Source organism: Pelodiscus sinensis, chromosome 4, assembly GCF_049634645.1.
Source record: "Pelodiscus sinensis isolate JC-2024 chromosome 4, ASM4963464v1, whole genome shotgun sequence".
NCBI classification, from domain to species: domain Eukaryota; kingdom Metazoa; phylum Chordata; order Testudines; family Trionychidae; genus Pelodiscus; species Pelodiscus sinensis.
Window position 1 is genome coordinate 131,261,825 of NC_134714.1, and position 21,924 is coordinate 131,283,748.

The 21,924-nt window shown below is 49.8% G+C and overlaps 1 protein-coding gene across 5 annotated transcripts in view; it reads left to right on the forward strand.

The window, feature by feature from the left end:
* The window catches only part of LOC102458195 (uncharacterized), a 41,789-nt gene extending 33,441 nt beyond the window's left edge, over nucleotides 1-8,348 (forward strand). For 2 of the 5 annotated variants that reach the window (XM_075928874.1, XM_075928875.1), the window contains exons 21-22: nucleotides 238-279; nucleotides 586-2,821. In XM_075928874.1, coding sequence (XP_075784989.1) covers nucleotides 238-279; nucleotides 586-842 — 299 coding nt within the window. In that variant the 3' untranslated portion in view covers nucleotides 843-2,821. Of the gene's footprint in view, nucleotides 1-237; nucleotides 280-585; nucleotides 2,822-8,268 lie in introns of those variants that run through there. The other 3 variants (XM_075928877.1, XM_075928878.1, XM_075928876.1) reach the window with 2 other exon arrangements.
* Nucleotides 8,349-21,924: the final 13,576 nt, after the last annotated feature.

Genomic DNA, 21,924 nt, shown 5'->3' on the forward strand with positions numbered 1-21,924 from the left:
CTGCATTCAGACGCTCAGCAGCATCTGCACTTGCTTTTCTCTCGCGACGGGGGCATTACGAGCAAGATCTTCAGGGACAGAGTCAGCTCAGATTTGTATCTCAGCAACTCCACTGATGTCCGTAGAGTCAGGGCTGGATTCTGAGCTTAGTGACTCTGGGTCCTCAGCGTGTCTCAAGCCTGAAAAGGCTCATATGATCTATGATCTGCTGACTCCCTCTTTCCCTTTTCCTCCTAGAGGACCTGATGCCCACTGTCTCCTCCACCATGAACCCAACAGGTGAGTAGCGATTCGCAGAGCTGCAAACGTCAGTTTCTCAATCAGCTCTTCTCTCCGAGGCCAGTTTCTTGTTTCTGAAGCAAAGAAATTGGGTGGAGAAATCCCTGTTCGGTGCTTGTCTTGTCCACCTCTTGTTCGGCACAGCTGCCACACCTCACCCCAGAGGTGGCCGCATGCTGGCACTGGGTGAGCCACCCCTCTGTGTGCAGACTGCAAAGCACTGGAATGAAACTCCCCAGAGACATGTGAGTGTTTATCTTGGCAAACATGCTCACCCTCCCAATTCATTCTCTCCCCTCCACGCAGACACGCATTTTGTTGACCGGCACCGAGAACAGCTGATCCAGCGGGTAACGGCAGTGGACAGCATCCTGGATTCATTGCGTGGCCCCGTTCTGGATGCTGAACAATACGAGAGAGTCCGAGCCGAGAAAACAAACCAGGACAAGATGCGGAAGCTGTACGGGCTGGCCCCAAGTTGGAACGCCGACTGCAAAGAGCGGTTCTACCAGGCACTCAGGGAGAAACACAGACACCTGGTTGAAGAGCTCGAGGGGCGATAGGAGGCAGCTTTCCCCCTCTCCGATCGTCCACTCTCATGGGAAGCGAGCCGCACTAATAGTGTGCCCATGGGGCGCCGGCTCTGTCGTTCCATTCACATCGTGTGAGCCGGCAGAGCTTGCTGGGGGCTAAACACGCAGCATTCGCAAGCGGCCTCCCACGGGCCTTTGCCTTGCAGCTGAGCCCTAGGCATTCCCTTAGGGCTGTCCCTGGGAAGTGTGGGATATGCAGCACGCACCAGCCGGGCTCCATTTTTTCTGGAAAAAAAAAAAAGTCCCATGTTTCTGCTGTCTCTGCCCCGGGCTTCCCTTGTGGGCAGGCTGGCCCCCTATCTGAATCGCTGTCAGCCAGCGAGGGTCCTGGGCAGCTCTGCTGGCAACCTCAAATTCATTGCAGCTGCTTGGGCTGGGGCTCGTGTGACTGAATTTGGCTCTGGCCGTTGCCCGGTGATGTGGCGATAGCAGCAGCAGGGGGGAATGCAAAGGTGGCAGAGGCGAGAAGGGAAAAGAGGAGGCCACTGAGCAGCCGAGGAGAGGAGGGGCAGCTGGAGCAGCGTCCCGGCAAGCAGCACCCTTTCTGGGCTCCGGAAACTGGCGCAGGCCCGTGGGGAAGGGTTGTTCTGGAGCTCTGGAGTGGCCGCCAGCGGTCAGAGAACTTCAGGACGGAGAAGGCACCCCTCTTTGGCGTCACCCCAGAGCTGCAATGGCAGCGACCAGAGGGCCATGCCCATGGACAATTGGGTGGCCATGGCCATCTGGGATCCCACCAATCCTGAATCCTACCAGTATGTAGCAAATGACTTTGGCACATGGAGGTCGATTGTCAGTGCCGTAGTCATGCGGGTGGGTGGTGCCCATGGACCGGTCCCGTGGCACCGGGTTCTGGAGCGGTTATAACTCAGGAGGTTATTGCTGGCTCTGCTCACATGGGCTCCCAAACTCTGCCGGGACGAGTGATGGACCCCGTGTGCCTATTTGCCACCTCCTTGGCACCCCTTCCTCCAGTGCCAAATGTATACACAGAAAGGGGATTTGTCTCTGGTGCTCCACAGCCTGGCTGGCCACCTGGTGTATTTACAGACCTGAATGGTGCATCCATGGTGCTAGGATCTTTTCAACCTCAGGCCTATTGATCTGACTGGAAAAAGGACTGCTTGCCCCCAAGAACATCATGGACGTTAATAGTGTGGGCATTGCTCCAGCTATCCTGGGAAACCCAGTGTACCCTCTGCTTCCTGGTGAGTGAAGCCATGCACAGGCAGCTTGGACAGAAGAAAGGACCCCTCAGTACCTGCAGAGTGGTAGTGGAGTGTATGTTGGCTCTTTGAAAGGGAGGGGGTGCTGTTTGTAGAATGGGCTGGAACCCAGAGAAGAAAAACATTCCGACGACTATAGCAGCACATTGCATTTTGCACAATATTTGTGAGGAAGGGTGAAGGCCATAGCAATCGGGTGGAACCTGAGGTGCAGAGGTCTGAGCAGTCAGCAAACAATCCCACAGGAAATGGAAACACCCAAGGCATATATTGTCAGGGATGCTAAAATGTGGTCTACAAAACCCATGGCGATCCTAGACAGAGGGAGTAGGAGACTGTAACCCTGCACACAACTGTAGTAACCGCCGTACAAAGCATTCCTTGGAGGTATCATTTGAAAATTCATAACTTGCTGATCATTATTGTCCTGGTAAAGTGTGTTTGGCAACATTTGTATATAAAATTGCAAAATTCTATTGTGTAGGGTTACTATATTCCAAATCTGAGGAGTTTCTCAGACAAAGGGCAAGCTGATGTCCCAGCCAGGTGTCAACATAATCTGTGGGCTAATTCTTTGGTCGGAAACATGATCTGGACAAAAAAAATTGCTACACTGTAGAAAGAAACACTAAAGTTCCCATCCACACAGATTGGATCATGCTCTGGGGAATGTCACAGATGGTCAAACAGTTGAAGTTCTATGTCCCCTTCAATTTTCCAACCAGGGATGTCTCGGAGGGTATGTCTACACTACCCCCCTAGTTCAAACTAGGAGGGTTAATGTAGTCATACGGAGTTGCAAATGAAGCCCGGGATTTGAATTTCCCGGGCTTCATTTGTATGATCCCGGCCGGCGCCATTTTTAAATGCCGGCTAGTTCGGACTGCATGCCACGCAGCTACACGTGCCACGAACTAGCTAGTTCAGATTAGGCTTCCTCATTCCACGAGGCATACAGCTAGTTTGGATTAGGAAGCCTAATCCGAACTAGCTAGTTCGTGCTGCGTGTAGCCGCGCGGCACGCAGTCCGAACTAGCCGGCATTTAAAAATGGCACTGCCCGGGATCATGCAAATGAAGCCCGGGAAATTCAAATCCCGGGCTTCATTTGCAACTCCATGTGACTACATTACCCCCCTAGTTCGAACTAGGGGGGTAGTGTAGACATACCCTAACGCTGCTTTAATGAAGAACATTCACCCCTGCAGGTTGTGCTCACACACAACCTCTAGCAGGCAAGATCCCTCCCAGCTGAATATGTGAATGATCTCCCAGGCCTCTGAGGGCAAGGTTGCTTGTGAGTGAGAAGGTGAAAGGTCAGACCTGGTGACACCAGGAGTAAAAAGATAAAGCCTCAAGCCAATTCCTAAACTTTACCAAGTCAGGGTGATGGTTACAAATTATAAGGCTCTATGCAAAAGAGGCTTCCCCTCCCCCGCAGAGCTTCTGCCAGTGGCTGGTGTGTCTCCCTGCCTCTCTTCTCCCTCCCAGCCCCTCACTCAGCTTCTGCTGGGGGCTTGGGGCTTCCCTCTGCCCAGTCTCCCCATGCATTCACTTGGGGCCATGTGGCTTCCCCCACCAGCCATGCATGGCTTCCTTCCACCGTCCCCCCCAGTGCTGCTTCTACTGGGGTGCAGCTGTCTCTGTGGAGCTGCGGAGGGAGCCTTCAGTTAGCAGCCAGATGCTACTGGTTGAGAAGAGCATGTGGTTGGGGGGAGGGGCCGGGGGCAGGGAGGAGCCCTGCTGCTGGCAGGAGAGAGCAGCTGCAGAGCAGGGGCGGGAGCGGAGCCAGCAGCGGCCGTGACCGGGCCGTCCCCAGGCATAGCAGCACACGCGTCTGTGAGGGGGCTTGGGTGCCCTACACGGTTGCGTATTTCACACGTGCCTAGGAATGGCCTTGCTCAACTCGTCTCGCCATCCACTGCAGTGCATCTTCTTCCAGCCTGAGCCCCCTTCTACCTGAGCAGAGAGAAGACCAGGGAGCAAGAGGTATCCCCGCTCCCCTTGTTTCTACTCCAGCTTTTTAGTGCTGGAAAAATCCTTGCTCGGCCACGGGGGCAGGCAGTGCCATTGCGCATGGGGGCTCCCAACTGTGTCTCAGGTGACTTGGAAATGCTTGATTGATTCCCTCCTCTGGCCGGTGACTGTTGGGGCAGGTAAGTCTCCTTAGCACTCGGCTGACATTCCAGTGTCTCTGTCCCGGAGGTTCCTCGCTGGAAATGCCCCTCAAAGGGGGGAGAGAGCTGAGGAAAGAGAGACAACGTGCCTCCTTGCTCACTCGCTAGCCAACGAGTCGCTGACCCGGAAGGAACAGAGGCAGCCGCCGTTACACAGAAGAAGGGCTCCTTGCACAAGAAGTCTGGCCAGGAAGGAGGCATCTCCACAGCAGCGCTAGCTCTAAATAAGCAACGCTGTGCAATTTGTGTAGCTCATTTCAAGAGAGAGCCCAGTTTGAGATTTGGAGCTGGCTGCAACGAGGTTTACAGGATGCCGGAATGGGGCGCCCGGGTGATGGACCAGCCAGGTCTGGGCATCGCTAAGGGCATCTGCTCAGGGGGAATTGCTCAAAAACAGGGCTCCTTACAGGCCCTTCCCAAATAGGCCACACACCAGTCACACTGAGCACTTCAGCTGCCAATATGGCCAACAGGAAGCCTCACAAGCAAAACCCCTCATACTCCAGCTCTCCCTGTGCCACCGTCAGCCTTGGGCCTAATACAGGTGAGGGGCTATAGAACCCAATCTCACCTACCCCAAATGGGTCTTTCTGGTCCCAAAGGACCAGCCACAGATCCCCGGTCAATTTACACTTTGGATCTTACCCACAAGAGCACGCTTGGCCAATCCTTCAGAATCTAAAATCTAAGGCTACGTCTACACTGCAGGCTTTTTGCGCAAGAACACCTGTTCTTGCGCAAAAACTGGCTGGGTATCTACACTGCACGTGTGTTCTTGTGCAAGTAAAGTTACAGTACAGTGTTGAAAAACAGGGCTTCTTCCGGAAGAGTTATTCCTGTCCCCACCACGAATAAGCCCTCTTCCACAAGAGCTCTTCCACAAGAGGGCAGTGTAGTCAGGCAACATGAATTTCTTGCGCAAGAAACCCCGATGGCTAAAATGGCCATCAGAGCTTTCTTGCGCAAGAGAGCGTTCACACTGCCAATTTCTGGTCCTAACCACACTGACTTCCCAGCAAGCTGGTCAAACACAGTCATTTGATTGTCACAAGACAGTTCCAATTCTCTGGCTGTTTCTGCCTCATCTGAAACAATCCTCAGTCCCTCGGAGACCTCTCCACAACCCTCCGCACTGGATCGTTCTAAATCCAAGTCGGCGGAGTCACTGTTCACAGATAAATTCTGCCCATCAGGCACTGAAACAAGCGTCTCATGAAATAAACGGCTGCTTTGTACAGGCCGGGCTTTCTCCTGATCTTCCCCGAAGAAGGAGCTTTTACTCTCTTCAGCTGTCACCAACTCCTGCAATCCTTTTACTCCCTGAATCATCTCTGGCCCCTCATGTGGATTCCTAGACAATCCCCTTTCAGGCACACAGGCAGACTCAGGAGATACAAGGTCAGAGACCTTTTCCTTCCCTTTGTAGCTCTCTGGACCGGCACCCTGAAGGCTCCCTGCCCCGTTACACACGCGTAGGAACCATTCTCTGTCCCTCAAGTAACATACAAGCACCAGAACCATCTGATCTCTGGCATCCTGGCAAGACGCTTGGGATCTACCCAAGTCACAGCATCCTTCTCCCCAGCAGACCCAAACCTAGGGCCACCCCCTTTCTGGGCTTTAGCCATATCCAGGCCCCTCTCTGGGACAACAGCCCTGCTTTCAGCCTTCACAGGCTGTGGGGCACCTCCCTCAGACAAAGGACCGGGAAGAAACCACACACAGACAGACAACTGGAGACAGTCTCTGCTTTGTCCCAGCACCCCTGGTTATTCTCAGGCACTCAGCTAGCGACCGAGACAGCTTCCTTCACTGCCACACCCAGCAGCCAAACTGCCAGCCTCCACACACTGCGGCGGCTCACACTGTGAGGTCCTCACACACAAGCAGGTGCGGCCTGAGGCCGACTGCAGCTGGTGCCCCAGGTGGAAGGCGCGATCGGTGCCCCCACCTGCATGGCCGTCAATGGCCGTGTCATCATTGGGCGCCCGGGCCGGCGGCGCCCTAGGCAACTGCCTAGTTTGCCTAGGCTCACGGGCCGCCCCTGCTCACAAGCACCACCAGCTAACAATCCGCTCCATCACGGCCCATTATTTCAAACGTTTTTCAAAAGAGCTGGCTTCTTGTGCAGACGGCGCAGAACGCCATTTTGGGGTCACGGACGTTATCTCGAAGTAACACCGCTGTGTGGACATACCCCAACAAAGAGAGAGACTGCTCTGAATTTAGCCGAGCATGTGAATTTAGGCAATTAGGTCCATGTCATCCGGTTTTTCTTGTTTGGGATAATAGGATTTGTCCCTATCGCTTAGATTAACAAAATAACTCCTCTTATGACCATCGATCATGCAGGATGTGGCTGGGACATACAAGGACGTACATTTCTGTGGGCAAATCGGGCTGGGAGCATGCCAGGGTGCCCTGCTGTATAATTCAGGCTGGTAAAAACCAGAGCATGCCTGACAGGCTCTAAAAGGAGACGGACGTTGCTGGGAGTAACTCACATGCTAGAGGATGTTTGTGAGCAGTGCAGGAGTGAAGGCAACAGTGGCCACGCACTGTCAGGCCTGTCTCTTTAAATGGGGCGACACCCACTCCTTGTAAGCGCCTCCCTTTGGCCACGTGTGCGTGCGGCACTCTCCTGTTCTGAAGCTTCTTCAGCAACTCAGCTTAAAAGCCTCTTTGTGCACAGCTCACAAATCCCTTCCAGGGTACACCTTGAACAGGGGCCCACCTCAGTGCCACTCTCTCAGCCAGCCAGTCGCCCGGTTCTCACAACTTGAGGTCTCCAGAGGAACTGAACTGACTCTGATCCGGCAACTCCTTTTATAGGGTCTTCCTCATCCCTGATTGGCTGCTTTTTCTGCCACCACTCTAGCCTGCTTGGAGGACTTCTCTGTTGTCTCTCTGGGGCAGGGTGCGGCAAGGCCACAAATGGGGGCCTTTGGGGCCTAGTCCGCCCCATCACGCCCAGCTACTCGTTTGTCTAGATTGTACCCTGGCGCTGTCAGAGAGACTCTCCTGTTTACAAGGAGGCAGGTTGATCACAAGCCCATGCAACTGGGAGAGCTGCCAGTCATGGAGGCAGTGGTCCACTCCTGCAGCCAATCAAAAATTCTCTTGGGGAGAGACCCCAGAGGTAGTGAGACGGGCTGGCTGCACTGGTGTGTTTGGCTGCGCAATGTGTGCTGCTTGGCTTTGCTGTAGGGCTGGGAGGCTGTCAGGGTGGAGAGGGAAGAGAATAACATTCCTGGTCTGGTCTGGCAGTTTCCGTGTGCACTGGAGGTGCTCAGCTAGTGTTGGAAGGGTTAGCAGGGGCATCTGCATGGCCGGGTGGTACAATGATATTCGTAATAAACAGTAAAGATTGATACTTGTAGACAGGTTCCCTGCACAGACTCTGCCTCCTCAGCCATGGCAGAGAATCCGGGTCAGTTGGGCAGGAACCACGGTTGCCTTCTGGCTGGCCCCAGGGTCCTCAGGCCTGAGGAGATCCTGGATTTCCAGGAAGAGCTCATCCCTGGTCTCCGCATGCCCATCCTCTGAGGTCATCCTCAAGGTGTGTGGTGTGGTGTGTGAGGTGAGAACAGAAAGCACAATATTCCTGGTGCTTGTATAAATGTACGAGATCCCTTCCAACAGTGTCTCAGACAATGAACCATTTTCCACCTACTCTCCTCATTTTGGTGGCAGTCGATTAATCGTGTCTATACAAGACACAATAAATCGAGTCCTGCTGGATCAATCGCTGCTTGTCAATCCAGTGGGTAGTGAAGACATACTCAAATGTATGAGATTTGGCCAGGAAGGCATTGTTAGAGCCCTCAGAAAGTGGTTTCAATAGAGAGAAAACATCAGAAGCCAGATTGGAAAGGATTCAAGATTGGAACCATCTCTCCCATCTTTTTAACGTTAACAAGAAGCCACTGAAACACTCCTAGTAAAATGCCAGCATTGCACCAAAATAACCCATCTCTTTTACCCTCCACACCAATAGAACCATCTCACAACTAGCCTCTGCTTGGTTGACACCAGCTCTTGGATGAAAGCACCTGAACCCTGAACAAGATGGAAGAGGTAAATATGCTGAATACTTAGTGACCCCATTATGATGGAATATAGCCCGTATTCACACCCTTCATGGTATTGTAATAAGCTTTATACAAAGTATGCCTTGTAAGGTATCAACTGAAAACTCATAATTTGCTGATCAGTATTGTCTTGGAAAAATAGGTGTGGTAACGTTTTATCTGAGATTATAATATTTCCCTGAATGTTTTTAAAAATATATGTTCAGACTCATGTAGCACAAAACTGGGGAAATGATCTGTGCTTTTCTTCATTTTCACTTAAACAGTAACAGAGTCATCAAGACAAACGGGAAAAAGAGGCAGTTCTAACAGATGAATAAAATAGCATGGAACAACCTTCCACACAGACTGTCTCCTCGTTCTCAGCTGGAAACTTCTTTTTTCAAGACGGGGGCCAGAATTATGGAAAAAACCACCCATTTTCATACTCCATGGCTGTTGCATTTCTGCACCTAAGAAAACCAAAGGAAACAATCATTGAACTTTGAGGAAGGGACTTGCTGCCCTTCAGAGTTTGTTCAATAATGTAGCTGGAAGAATGGGGTGAGAAATTTTGCTTGAATCTAATATGATCTGTCGTTAGTCACTAATAAGTGTTCTGTCTTTATTTTTTCTTGTAACCATTTCTGCCTTCTATGCCTCGTTACTCGTACTCACTTAAAACCTCTCTGTAGTTAATAAGCTTGTTTTACAGTTTTATCTAATCCACTGCATTTGAGTTAAGTGTCTGGTTAACTCTGTTTAAGACTAGTCAATAGCCTGTCATAAGATGGGATTTTCGGGTCTCTCCTCCACGTCTCTCTCTCTCTCTCTCCTCCTCCTACTGCCTCCCCATCTCTCAGCTCTCCTCTGCCTCCTGCCTCTCTCTCTGTCTCTCTCTTTCTCTTCTCCTCCCCCTCCTGCCTCTCACTCGGGGGACCGAGGAGCCCAAATGGTCATTTGTGCCACTTGCTCCCGTGCAGCGGCCCGGCTGAGCAGTGCAGAAGTCAGCTGAGTGCCACGGCAAGAGGCGAAGGGGGGCGGGGCGATGACGTCCACGGCCAGGGGGCGGGGCCTGGAGCCACTGTCACACCACACGTCACCTCCCCACCCCCTTCGCCTCCCGCCGTGGCACTCGGCTGACTTCTGCGCTGCTCAGCCAGGCCTCCACGGGCAGGGGTGGATATAGGGCAGGGCGAACGGGGCGGCTGCCCTGGGCCCCGCACTTCAGAAAGCCCCGCGCATGCGTCGTGGTGCCGCTGCGCATGCGCATTACGTCACTGCACATGCACCATGGCAAAGGGGGGGCCCCGCGGAATTATGCTGCCCGGGGTCCCGCAAAACGGTCATCTGCCCCGTCCACGGGGGAGCCCAAATGGCCACCTGCTGCCCCGCGACAGCCCAGCTGAGCAGCACAGAAGTCAGCTGAGTGCCACGGCGGGAGGCGAAGGACGTGACTCAGGCAGCAGCGCTGCCCAGGGGCAACAGCCAGCGTTACAAAGTCACAGACATTGGGCTACTATATATATGATAATATGCTGCTATGTTATTCCCTTATGCTGTGTCTAGACTACATCCCTCTTTCGACAGAGGGATGTAAATTAGACACTTCAAAATTGCAAATGAAGCCGGGATTTAAATATCCCACACTTCATTTGCATAATCACATAATGGCGCTCTTTCGAAAGCGCCATTTTGAAAGTAAAACTGCAATTTAGACGCAGTTCTGTCGAAAACAGCAGGCTTTTTCAAAAGATCCTGTACTCCTCACTTTTTGAGCAGTGATGGGGTGAGACAGTGAGAGACAACCCAGACTAGTGGAAGGAGGCGGTGGTATCACCCTTCCCAGTAACCTTGAGTGCCTTAAAGTAGCTCCCACCTGGGCCGCTCACAGCCATCTTCATTTTTTGAGGAGTACGGGAGCTTTCGAAAAAGGCTGCTGTTTTCCACAGACCCGCGCCTAGACCGTGGTTTTACTTTCGAAATGGCACTTTTTTGAAAGTGCACCATGACGCGATTATGCAAATGAAGTGTGGGATATTTAAATCCCGGCTTCATTTGCAATTTCGAAGTGTCTAATTTACATCCCTCTGTCGAAAGAGGGATGTAGTCTAGACACAGCCCAAAAAGAATAAAGGACTTAAAATATTAGTACTGTCCAGGAGAGGGCAATAAAAGGATGTATATTTCGGGGCGGGAGGGGGGGGGCAGGAATCTGATACCCTGTTGTGTAACCATGGTTGGTGAGAGCCAGAATTTAGCTGGCAAACTGCAGTTACACACAGACACTCGGGATGTGCCTTGCATGCTGGAAGGCTGTGAGCCAGGTGGGAGCTACTTTAAGGCACGCAAAGGCTCCTTCCACTAGTCTGGGTTGTATCTCACTGTCTCACCCCCATCACCTCACCGTCCGCTAAAATAAATCAACAGCCCTGCCTGGCTCTTCTACATTCAGGGAGCAACAGCCTCAGCACTCTCTCTGGGACTCCCCAGAAGTCTGGGACCTGGTCACAAGGAGCTTCCAGGCTGGGCCAGCTGAGCGGGGCAACATCAACAGACTCCGTCTGGCCCGCGCAGCCAGGCATGGAAGGAACAGACCCAGGTTCCTTGGAGCTGTGTGCAGAAGGGTCAGCATCAGACCCAACTCGCCCAAGGGCGCTGAACACGAAAGAGAAAGCAGAGTCACTCGCACAAATAATCGGAGAAAAATACAGATAGGAGAGAGCTGGAGATAACTGACCTGCCCCATCCCACCCCACTCGTGACACCACGTACTAATCGCCAGCTATGTTCACAAACAACAATCAGACTGCTTATTGCTTTCATTTTCTGTGCGTTTATGGCCGTGTTATTGCTGTGTGCTGGTTCAGCAACAACAGTTCCCTTGAGACCCATTTAGCTTTTATCCTGGTCTGATAACCAGGTTCCTCAAACCTACTTTCGTTGAAACCAGCCGTGATTAGCCCAACGGGACCAGGCATAACATCCTTCCTCAGCCCTAAGACTCTGCCACAGAGCTCTCATCCAATGGAAGGCCAGGTGCAGACCCATCCCGTCGACCCCCTAACGTCCTCTGCGACTCCGGACCATCTTGAAGCTGCAGGAGATATTGCCCCTCCCAGCGCTCTCCCTCATCTTCTGAGCTAGAGAAATCTGCCAGGCTAAACTACAATGCAGCTCCCCTCCCCAGCAGCTGTAAGGAGATTTGTGTCCATGTACAAATGCGCCCCCAATGGGTCACACGCTCTTCTGGGCAGTTCCCGTCTGGTCGTTTGCTTGAAACACTGGAGGAGCTGCAGATGCCCACGCCCATAGCCCTCACGGTAAGGAAGGTTGGTCCCCCAGGGGGTCACCAAGTGCAGTCCACCAGGAAACCCAAAGAAGGGAAGCCTGAGCAACATCCTTGTAAAGATAGCGGCCCTGCAGCAGTGGCTGTAAACCTGTCACAGAACCCCTAAAGGAGGGTCTCTATTAGATAACCCCGCCCTCAACCTTTTGACCGAGTCACGTCCAAATAACCCTCGTCCCTCCGGCAAAGCGTGGCAAGTTGAAAGAGCAACCTGATGAACCCTTAGAGAAGAACTCCAACTTCCAGAGCATTAAATGCTCCGAAACACGGGCACCGAAACTGCCTCTGGAGAATCAGACTTTCCGCCCACCCAAGTGGCGGGTGCAGCTCGTTGGAGCTGGTAACTTTCTCGTCGATAGTTTTCTAGTAGGGAGAAGCACGTTCTGTACCCAGAAAGAAGGCGACTGCTTGAGACCCAAGTCCAGTGGCCTTTGCTGTCCAATGAAGAGCCTGCAGGTCTAGAGGGGGCCTCCTGGCTTGTGTCTGAGACCAAATACCCAGGGACGATGGAGACAGACCTGCCGCCCGTGTGGCAGCTGAAGCAGGTCTGTGTACTGTTTCTGCCTCATCCAAGGTGGAGCAATCGCAAATATTTTTGTCCTGACCTGCTGAGTCTTAGCATCATAGAACTGGAAGGGACCTCGCGAGTCATTGAGTCCAGTCCTCACGGCAGGATCAAGCACCATCTAGATGAGGGGTGTGCAAAGGGCCTCCGTGGGCTGGACATGGGGGTGGGAGGAGCATGCGAAGTCTCCTCATGCCCTGCAAGGGGTGCAGCGCTTCTAAGCCCCGCACGCTCCTTGCAGGGTGGGAGGAGACTCTGCACGCTCCCTCTCTCCATCCCCGAGCCCTGATTGGCTGGGGGGTGGGTTAGCCTGGGAACTCTCCTCCCACCACCAGGGGCCTGGGCACCTAGAGGGAACCGCCAGCTGTTCAGAACAGTGGGTGGTTCTCTCTGGGGAGGGCACAGGGGCAAAGACTTCATGCACTCCCCCACCCACAGACCAATCCGGGTTGGTGGGCGGGGAAGCATGGAAGTGTCCTGGCCCCTCCCCCTTCTGCCTGAGGCCCCGCCCCTTCTGGGGTGGCCCGAGGCCACTTCAAAAATTTCTGAAGTGACCCCCAGTCAAAAATGATTGCCCATCCCTGGACTAGCTCATCCCTGACAGGCGTCTGTCCAACCTGCTCTTAAATATCTCAGAGATTCCACAATCTCCCTGGGCAATTTAACCACCCTGGCAGGAAGCTTTTCCTCATGTCCAACCTAAACCTCCCTTGCTGCACTTTCAGTCCATTGCTTCTTGTCCTATCCTCAGAGGCCAAGAAGAACAATTTTTCTCCCTCCTCCTTATAACACCCTTTTAGATCTAGGGCTGCAGGCAACAGTCCCTTTTCTCAAGGCAGAAGAAAAGCATCCAGAAGGAACGGACTGTCCCTCCCTGCCTTTGACCAGAAGACAGGACATCGTTTTTCACGGGCGTCAACCCAAACATAGAGCTGTTTGCGACCGAAGGCATCAAACAATGTGAACGGCTCAACCCTTGAGGGACTGCTGGGGAATTTGAGGAGGGTCATGAGGTCCGGTGTGGCACCGACTGCGTTCTGGGATGAGCAAAAGGGGTGACTAAAACGATAGCTGCCAAAACCCCTGTGAGTTGGAAGAGGACGATCATCTTTGGTGCCGCCAGGCTTGAATTTAGTAAATCGCTTGCACTTTTAGAAACCGGTTATCCCGAATAAAAGCTCTGCCCGCCATGGAGAGCGGCGTGGAACCCGCCACGGGAGGCACAGATGTTGAGAAGGAGCTTCTAGTCTGAAAAGGGGGGATTGTAACGTCCATGAGACCCAACAGAGCACAAGCTGCTTCCAGCAGCCAATCATCCCAGTCTGAGCAAACAACCAGCTCGTGCTTTCTCAGCCCTGCTGCTACCAGAGAAAACACTGAAAACCTCTCTGTGCTGTGGACAGCCCAAAGGCGGCTCTGGCTCCATGGAATTCAGGTACTTGGGTGGACCACACTGGCTAGGAAGATGACAACATGTGTTCTTCTAATTGAGAGTGGCAAACCAATCCATAAATTTAAGCGCGGACATTAAAGATGCCAGGATCAATATTCAAATCCAGAAATTATGACTATTTGTTTTAATTCCTTCAATCCAATATCCGTGGTAGCCCTCCATCTTGTTTCTGTGTCACTACACACATTGATCTGAGGGCAATTTGAACACTCAAATCAACTCCTTCATGTGAGTGGGAACAAGCCTTTTAAACAAACGGCCCTACGTTTGTATCAGTAGCTCCTAGTGTGGCACGGCCGTGTTTAAGAGCATCTCCTTACTCACACACATTGTATGGGACTTTGAAAGTCCTGATCTGCTCAGTGACTGGGAAGATACGGAGAAGTCTGGGAATTTGGATGCCCTTAAACATGATGCCTCCAAATTTGTTCCCCAATGCCCAGCTTACTCCCTGTTGCAGAAAACCGATTTTCAAGGCAGTCTTGCCATGCATGTGGATTTTAGGGCATCATCTCCTTCTTAGGACGAGATGTGTTGGAGCTGGCAAGCCCAAACATGCACCACTAATTCCACCCCTCCCCCTGAGAAAGCATGTCCATTTTCAAGACCGCCTGAACATGTCTGCTCAGAGCACGTTGATCGATCCGCTCTTACACAAACACCAGACAGCTGTGCTCTCAGGAAAACCTTCTCCAAGGAGCTGTGTTGTAGGCTTATGTGGCCAATGCTCCCCTGGTCTGGTGAACCCTTCACCCTTGGATTCCTGCCCTTCTCCTGTGGACTTGGGTGAGCTCTTGTTTGTACAGCAGCTCCTTTAACGACTATAGTGGGTCATTTATTCGCACTTGCACGCTCTACAGAGCTCCCCATAAAAGCTTATCTGTGCTGATAAGATATGGGTGAACGCCTGCCATCTGAGTCGCGCTGACAAATGCGCCCTTGTCCTGGAGAGACGTGCTGCTCTGCAGCCTCCACTCATGCGATGGCTGTTGCACGTTAGAGAGGACTGGTGTTCTCACTAACCAATTGTTTTAGATGACTGAAGAACCCAACAACTCAAATAGATGGCTTATAGCCTTCTACAACGCTGTCCATCGATAGATTTACCATCCGCGGTAACACACACTGTTCATGTCTCTAACATGCTTATAACATCTATTCATAACCGTGTTAAGAGCTATTTCTGTATGGCATCTTCATGACTGATTTTCTAAATCTATCTTGGTGTGCCTCTATGTACACCTGGGGGGTATATATTCACTGTAGAATCATAGAGCTGGAAGATTCCTTGGGAGGTCATCAAGTTCAGCCTCCTGCCCAAAGCAGGACCAGTCCCAACTAAATCAACCCAGCCAGGGCTTTGACAAGCCGAGACTTAAAAACCTCTAGGGATGGAGATTCCACCACATCTCTAGGGAATCCATTCCAGTGCTTCACCACTGCAGAATTAAGGCTGGTCTGTTCTGATCTATGCCTTCCAGATTATCTAGAGCAGTGTTTCTCAATCTTTTTTTATAAGGTACCCCTTTTAAAAAATATATGTGTATAAGTACACCCACTACCTACAGTTTTCAGACACAATTTTTTGTCTACCGTTGCAACACATTTGTTTAAACAACTTAATCATAGTTGGGCGATGAAATTTTTGGGTGTAAAAAGGACAAACGTAATAAAGTGCTGTAAAACTTAAAACAAAAATTCAGTTTTCTTCAAATTTCAGTTGTGTTGACATACCTCCCCAGATGTCTCTTGAGTACTCCAAGGGTACTTGTACTACTGGTTGAGAAACACTGATCTAGAGAGCCTATTCTTCAACCTCTGAAAACCAGGAAATGCAGGGTCACAATAAGACAGACTTAAGGAAACAAAGCAATAAAGTACAATGCAGGGTCCTTACTAGCCAGCTATGGTTCATTGTCAGTCCTTGCTATTTTAGGAATCCCAAACCTGGCAATAATAATTCCCAGGCATGGATGTGGACCCCATCATGCCAATAGCTCAGAAGTGTCCCATCAACAGTCTTGGGAGATATTTGCTGCTAGCAGATATAGATTGGCTACATGCCACTGCAGGCAATCTCATTACACCTCCCACTCCACAAATTTGTCAAGCTCAGTCTTGAAGCCAGTTAGGTGTTTTTTGTCCTCACTGCTCCCCTTAGGGCTTTTCTACACTGACACATTTTGCCGCCAAAAACTGCCTTTTGGAGAAAAAACCGTGCGAATGTTCACACTACAATGCGACGTTTGTTGGGAAAAACGCACAGTTTTGGCAACAAAAAAACTTCCAGCCTCACAAGAGACTTTTGTCTTTTCCACTCCCTTTATTGTTGACAAAGAGCCAGTGTAGACTCTGCTGTTTGTTCTGTTGAGAGAACTGGCTTCTGCCAGTATCCCCTGATCCCTGCCCTGATAGCTGTGCTGAGTGTGTTGTGATCTCTGCTGCCCTGCAGGCATGTGCCCCTCCCCTTTCAAAGCTCCAGGAAGTATCTGACGGCTGAGTGAGCTGCTCTGTTTGGCGAACAAAGAGCAAATAATTGGTGTAGTAAGTTGAGGGTCAGTAACATGGAGTCAGCAGGCCTGAATAAAGGCCTGTAACATGAAAACTGCAACAGGCCTGGAAACTAGTGAACAGGACTCTGGTTAAGTAACATGGCAGCCAAAAAAGAAGTCCTATTGATAATTGCATGATCGTATAAGTTAGGTCGAGTATGGGAGGACATAGGGAGGAACCAAGTACAGACTGTACGCCAAAAGGGAGTAGCAAAACATCTCAATAAGAAATGTCTTGGTACCAACCGACTCCCCAAAAACTAATGTAGATACCAACCTAGGTTCAGGACTGGGTCGAAGTTGACAGCATGAAGGGTAGTAAGCAAGCCCCCCTTCCATAGGGAGAGGGGTGATAACTAGGCAACAGAGGGTGGCAACCTGGTACGTAAAGAAGTGATATAAGTCGTTTGTATATGTTTATAAAAGGGCACCGCAATCGGTCAGCACCGACCGACATTGGCGGAGGCGTGCACTAGGCACCTGAAATGGCAGGTGTCATTGCCAAGACTTACAACACGCACAGTGGCTCAACGTTGGCTCACCACTGTTAATAGCTGTCATTTGGCAATAGGCCTGCGATGTGTTGGTACCTGGCCAGCGCTTGCGGAATGCACAGCGGCTCGGCGTGGAGACTTTCTGTCAACCACTGTTAATGCCTCGCATTTGGCAATAGATCTGCTCCATTGGTTTCATCCTGGCCTGAATCTGTTGATCCAGGGGCTCTCGGAGGTCTGCTGTGTTGACCCAAGTGCACGGGGGTCTAACACTTCAGATAAAGGGAACACACGTGCACACACGCAGCCAAAAGCTTAGCATCACCGACGGGGTAGAGGACCTGTCAGGAACAAACCGGGACAAGCCTGACCCCCCGACTGACGACAATCGGAATGCTCCCGGGGAGGGCTGGAGAGACGTCTGTGCAGCTTTGGCATTCCTTTACATGGACAGTTCACAGAGAAGCGCAGGGATTAGCTCTGCCTTCCCACAACACTGCGCTGTGGGTGTTCCCCCACATTGCTTTGCTCTGTCTGTCATCAGGGTGCTAGCAACGTGGCCATGACATGTTGACAAGGGGAGGCAGAAAAACTGGTTTGACGGTTTTTCACTTTTGGCAACTTTTGCAGGTCGACGGGAGTTTTGTCACCAAAGCTTCCCAGTGCAGACGGAGCTGGCATAGAAGGCTGCTCCATAACGTCCTTCCTCTCATCTTTAACCTTCATGTAATTTCAAGCCTAGACTTGTGGATGGGTGGTTTGTCCATTTGTTCTTGTGTCCACATTAGCACTTAACTCCTCTCTCTACCTGGTATTTATCCTTGTGATGTATTTATAAGGAGTTATCATAGCTCTCTTCAGCCTTGGTTTGGTTAGGTAAACAGGCCAAGCTATTTGGGTCCCCTTTCCAAACTGTACTGCTTCCCGGAGCTCTCATTGGCCAGGAGTGGTGAACCTCAGCCCCAGGAGCTGCTAATAGCCATGCTTGCGGGCACTCGGGTAAAAAACGCATCTCATTGCTGGCCAGTGGCTCACCCTTATAAACTGCAACCTAGACTTTGAAAAGCCCTATCCCTATCATATCCCACCTTCGTCATCTCTTTTTCCAAGTTGAGAATCCCACTCTTGTTCGTCTCTCCTCATATAGAAGCTGTTCCAAACCCATAATAAGTTTTGTTGCCTTTTTCTGAATCTTCTCAAATTCATATATAATCAATGGTGAATTCATATATATATGAGATGGTGCAACTAGATCTGCATGCAGTATTCACAATACGAGCACACCACGGACTCACAGAGGCAATAGAATGAGTATTTTCTGTCCTACTATGTATTTCTTAATGACTCCCAACACTCTGTTTACTTTGTTGACTGCCGCTGCACACTGAGTGGATGTTTTCAGAGAACTATCCACGATGACTCCAAGATCCCTCTCTTGAGTGGTAACGGCTAATTTAGTCCCCATCGTTTTGTATGTATAGTTGGGATTATGTTTCCCAGTGTGCATTACTTTGCATTTATCAACATTACATTTCATTTGCCGTTTTGTTGCCCAGTCATGTAGTTTTGTGAAATCCTTTTAAGCTCTTCACTGTCTGCTTTGGTCTTAACTATCTTAAGCCGTTTAGTATCATCTGTAAATGTTGCCAACTCACTTGTTTACCCCTTTCTCCAGATCATTTATAAATATGTTGAATAGGATGGGTCCCAATACAGACCCCTGGGGGACATCACTAGTTAACTCTCTCCATTCTAAAATCTGACCATTTATTGCTACCTTTTGCTTCCTGTCTTTTAACCAGTTATCAGTCTGAGAGGACCTTCCCTGTTATCCCATGACAGCTTACTTTGCTTAAAAGCTTTTGGTGAGGGACCTTGTCAAAGGCTTTCTGGAAATCTATATATACTACATCCCCTGGATCCCCCTTGTCTACATGTTTGTTGACCCCTGCCCCAAAGAATTCTAGTAGACTAGTGAGGCAGGATTTCCCTTTACAGAAACCATGTTGACTCTTCCCCAACAAATTATATTCATCTATAAGTTTGACAATCCTTTTCATTCTTTTCTTTAGTTTCAATCAGTTTGCCTAGACTTACCAGTCTATTACTTATCTAGAACATAAGAGCGGTCGTACTGGGTCAGACCAGTTGTACTGGGTCAGACCAATGGTCCATCTAGCCCAGTGTCCTGTCTGCCGACACTGGCCAATACCAGCTGCCCCAGAGGGAGGGAACACAACAGGTAATCATCATGTGATCCCTCCTCTGTCACCCATTTACAGACAAACAGAGGCTGGGGACACCATTCCTACCCATCCTGGCTAATAGTCGTTGATGGATCTAACTTCCATGAATCTATCTAGCTTTTTTTTTTTTGAGCCTTGTTAAAGTTCTAGTCTTCTCCACATCCTCTGGCAAGGAGTTCCACAGGTTGACTGTGTGCTGAGTCCCTTGTCCCTGTTTCTCCTCCTCCCTCGCTCTCTGAGCTTTTGATGCACTGGAAGCTCTGGGAGAGCGGAAGAGGAGTTGCTGAGTGGAGGGCTAGATTTTCCCCAGCGTGCTCCAGCCCGGGAGTAGGGATTCTGGAACACAGATGGTGCTGGACTATAGAAGTCCGGATCATAGGGGTCAAACCTGTATTCCCTTTAACAGAGCCTCATCTAAGGAGAACCAGTACGGTAGAGACCAGCCTACTGCGGAGAACCCAATCTCCCATTGCCTAGCATAACATTCAAGCGTATCACTGGTCAGTCCTAATATAAAGGTTTGTAGGTTGATTTGGGACCAAGTGGCATCTTTTTTTATGTCTTGTGGCTGTGGCCCCTCTGTCTGTAGACCCAGGCGTATTTCCTTGTATCATGTTTTCAAGTTTTTCTTCACAATTATGTGAGTTACCGTTTCCCCTCCCTTTTTAAATGAAAGATTAGATTCTGAAATTACCACGTGACTGCCTATAGTGTTTATGATATAGCTGAATTCCACTGAGGGCAAATCAAGTCTTTGGAGCCAATGTGTTCATATTTTGCGTATTTGCATGATCTGATGCAAATTAGACCACTTATTTTGGCATCTCAAGAGGCAAAACTCATCTCGCAGGTGAAGACTGTGCCCGTTCAAGCCTTGCTCGGACCGCTTCTCCTTGGCCCAAGGACCAGAGTTCTGCTAACACCCCTCTTCCACTGGAGAGCTAGCAGCAGTTTGTTTCATGGCTAGTATGGAAGTCATGTCACTTTGACTATTTAAATAAGATCTGATTATGTACTACTGGAAAACACATTGTCGGGAACACACTTGCATTAATAAGAGAGGAATGAAGAATTGGATAGATCTGTTCTGTCCTTCAGCTCTTACAATTCATTTGAAGAAAATATACCATAGCTATAGAACCTTGATCATGTAAGCACTTGTTCTCATACTTAGCTTCACCAGCTGGAATGTCACTTGATGTCAATGGGACCACATGGTGAGTAGATGCACAGTGGCATGCTGTGATGACTTTACAGAGGCATGAATTGACTCACTTGAATGCTTTTAGGTGGTCCAAAATAGCGTTCTCTCTGTGGAATGGCCTCAGGTGTAAGGGGAATATGAAATCGGATTGCGCAGAGGATGTCATTTTGTTTTGCAAAATATTATCCTTGGAGAGGGCCGGCTGGAATCATCCAATGGACTGAATCCAGATTGCAGGTCACCAGCTAGACAAGGCGCAGCCAGCCAGTCATGTAGTGAATGCTTTACATACATTGCCAGCATGCCACTGCATGTGTGTGAGTGGTTGCCACGTCAGGACCTATGCTATTTATACAGTAGCTTTCTATATGTGACAGCTGGCTCAGGAAATTCCTTTCTTATAATATGGTGACTCTCAAATATAAATGATAGTCTTTCGTGTATAGCAGGCTTCATTAAAAAAGAAACCCTTATAAACTCTTTTAGGTTACATCTATACTGCAGCTCTTTTCCGGGATACTGGAGGTATCCTGGAAAAGCTATGCCATGTCCAAGGAACACATCCACTTTTTTGATTCTTTCACTATCCCTGTACGAGAAGAAGGGATGTACTGAAAAAGGAGGTTTTTCTGAAATGTGGCACCGTGTAGATGCGCCAAATTTTGGAAAAGCCTCTTCCGAAAGAAAAGCGGAAAAAGATACGCGAGTTCGCAATCTTTTTCTGACTTTTTTGTAGTGTAGACACAGCCTCTGAATCTGCTCTTTGAAAAACAAGTTACCCTCATGTGACAGAGCTGAAAGAATATTGCTGTTAGTGGTGTTTATTTTTGTCTCTTGCTAAAGCCTGGGCTACAATGGGGATTATTGAAAATTGTACTTACTGGCTACGTCTACACTGGCATGATTTTCCGGAAATGCTTTTAACGGAAAAGTTTTCCGTTAAAAGCATTTTCGGAAAAAGCACATCTAGATTGGCAGGATGCTTTTCCGGAAAAGCACTTTTTGCGGAAAAGCGCCCGTGCCAATCTAGACGTGCTTTTCCGCAAAAAAGCCCCGATCACCATTTTCGCGATCGGGGCTTTTTGCAGAAAAGAAATCTCTGCTGTCTACACTGGCCCTTTTCCGGAACAGTTTTCCAGAAAAAGACTTTTGCCCGAACAGGAGCAGCATAGTTTTTCCAGAAAAGCACTGATGATTTTACATTAGATCGTCAGTGCTTTTCCGGAAATTCAAGCGGCCAGTGTAGACAGCAAGTTATTCCAGAAAAAGCGGCAAGTTATTCCAGAAAAAGCAGCAAGTTATTCCAGAAAAGCGGCAAGTTATTCCAGAAAAGCGGCTGATTTTCCGGAATAACTGGCCAGTGTAGACACAGCCACTATGTTTGCCCAAAAGACAGTTAAAGTATTTCTTTGAAAATTAAGACCGTTTCTAAACATATTTCTGATTCATATAACCTTGTAAAAATAGAGAGGGAGAACTCAGGCCCAAATGATATATTGCCATGTGTTTTTAAACCTACTTAGAAATCAAACATCCACCAAATTTGAAATGAAAATCGATATAAATCCCTTTTTTGCCTCAGCTCATGCAGTGATTGTATCTCATCCATTTAAAGAACAGTAATCCTGAGGAGTATTTAGGCTGGACTCCATGGTTTATGGGCTCTCTAGTGATTCACCGTGACTACCAGATTCTACAGCTTGTCAATTTTCACTCCTCT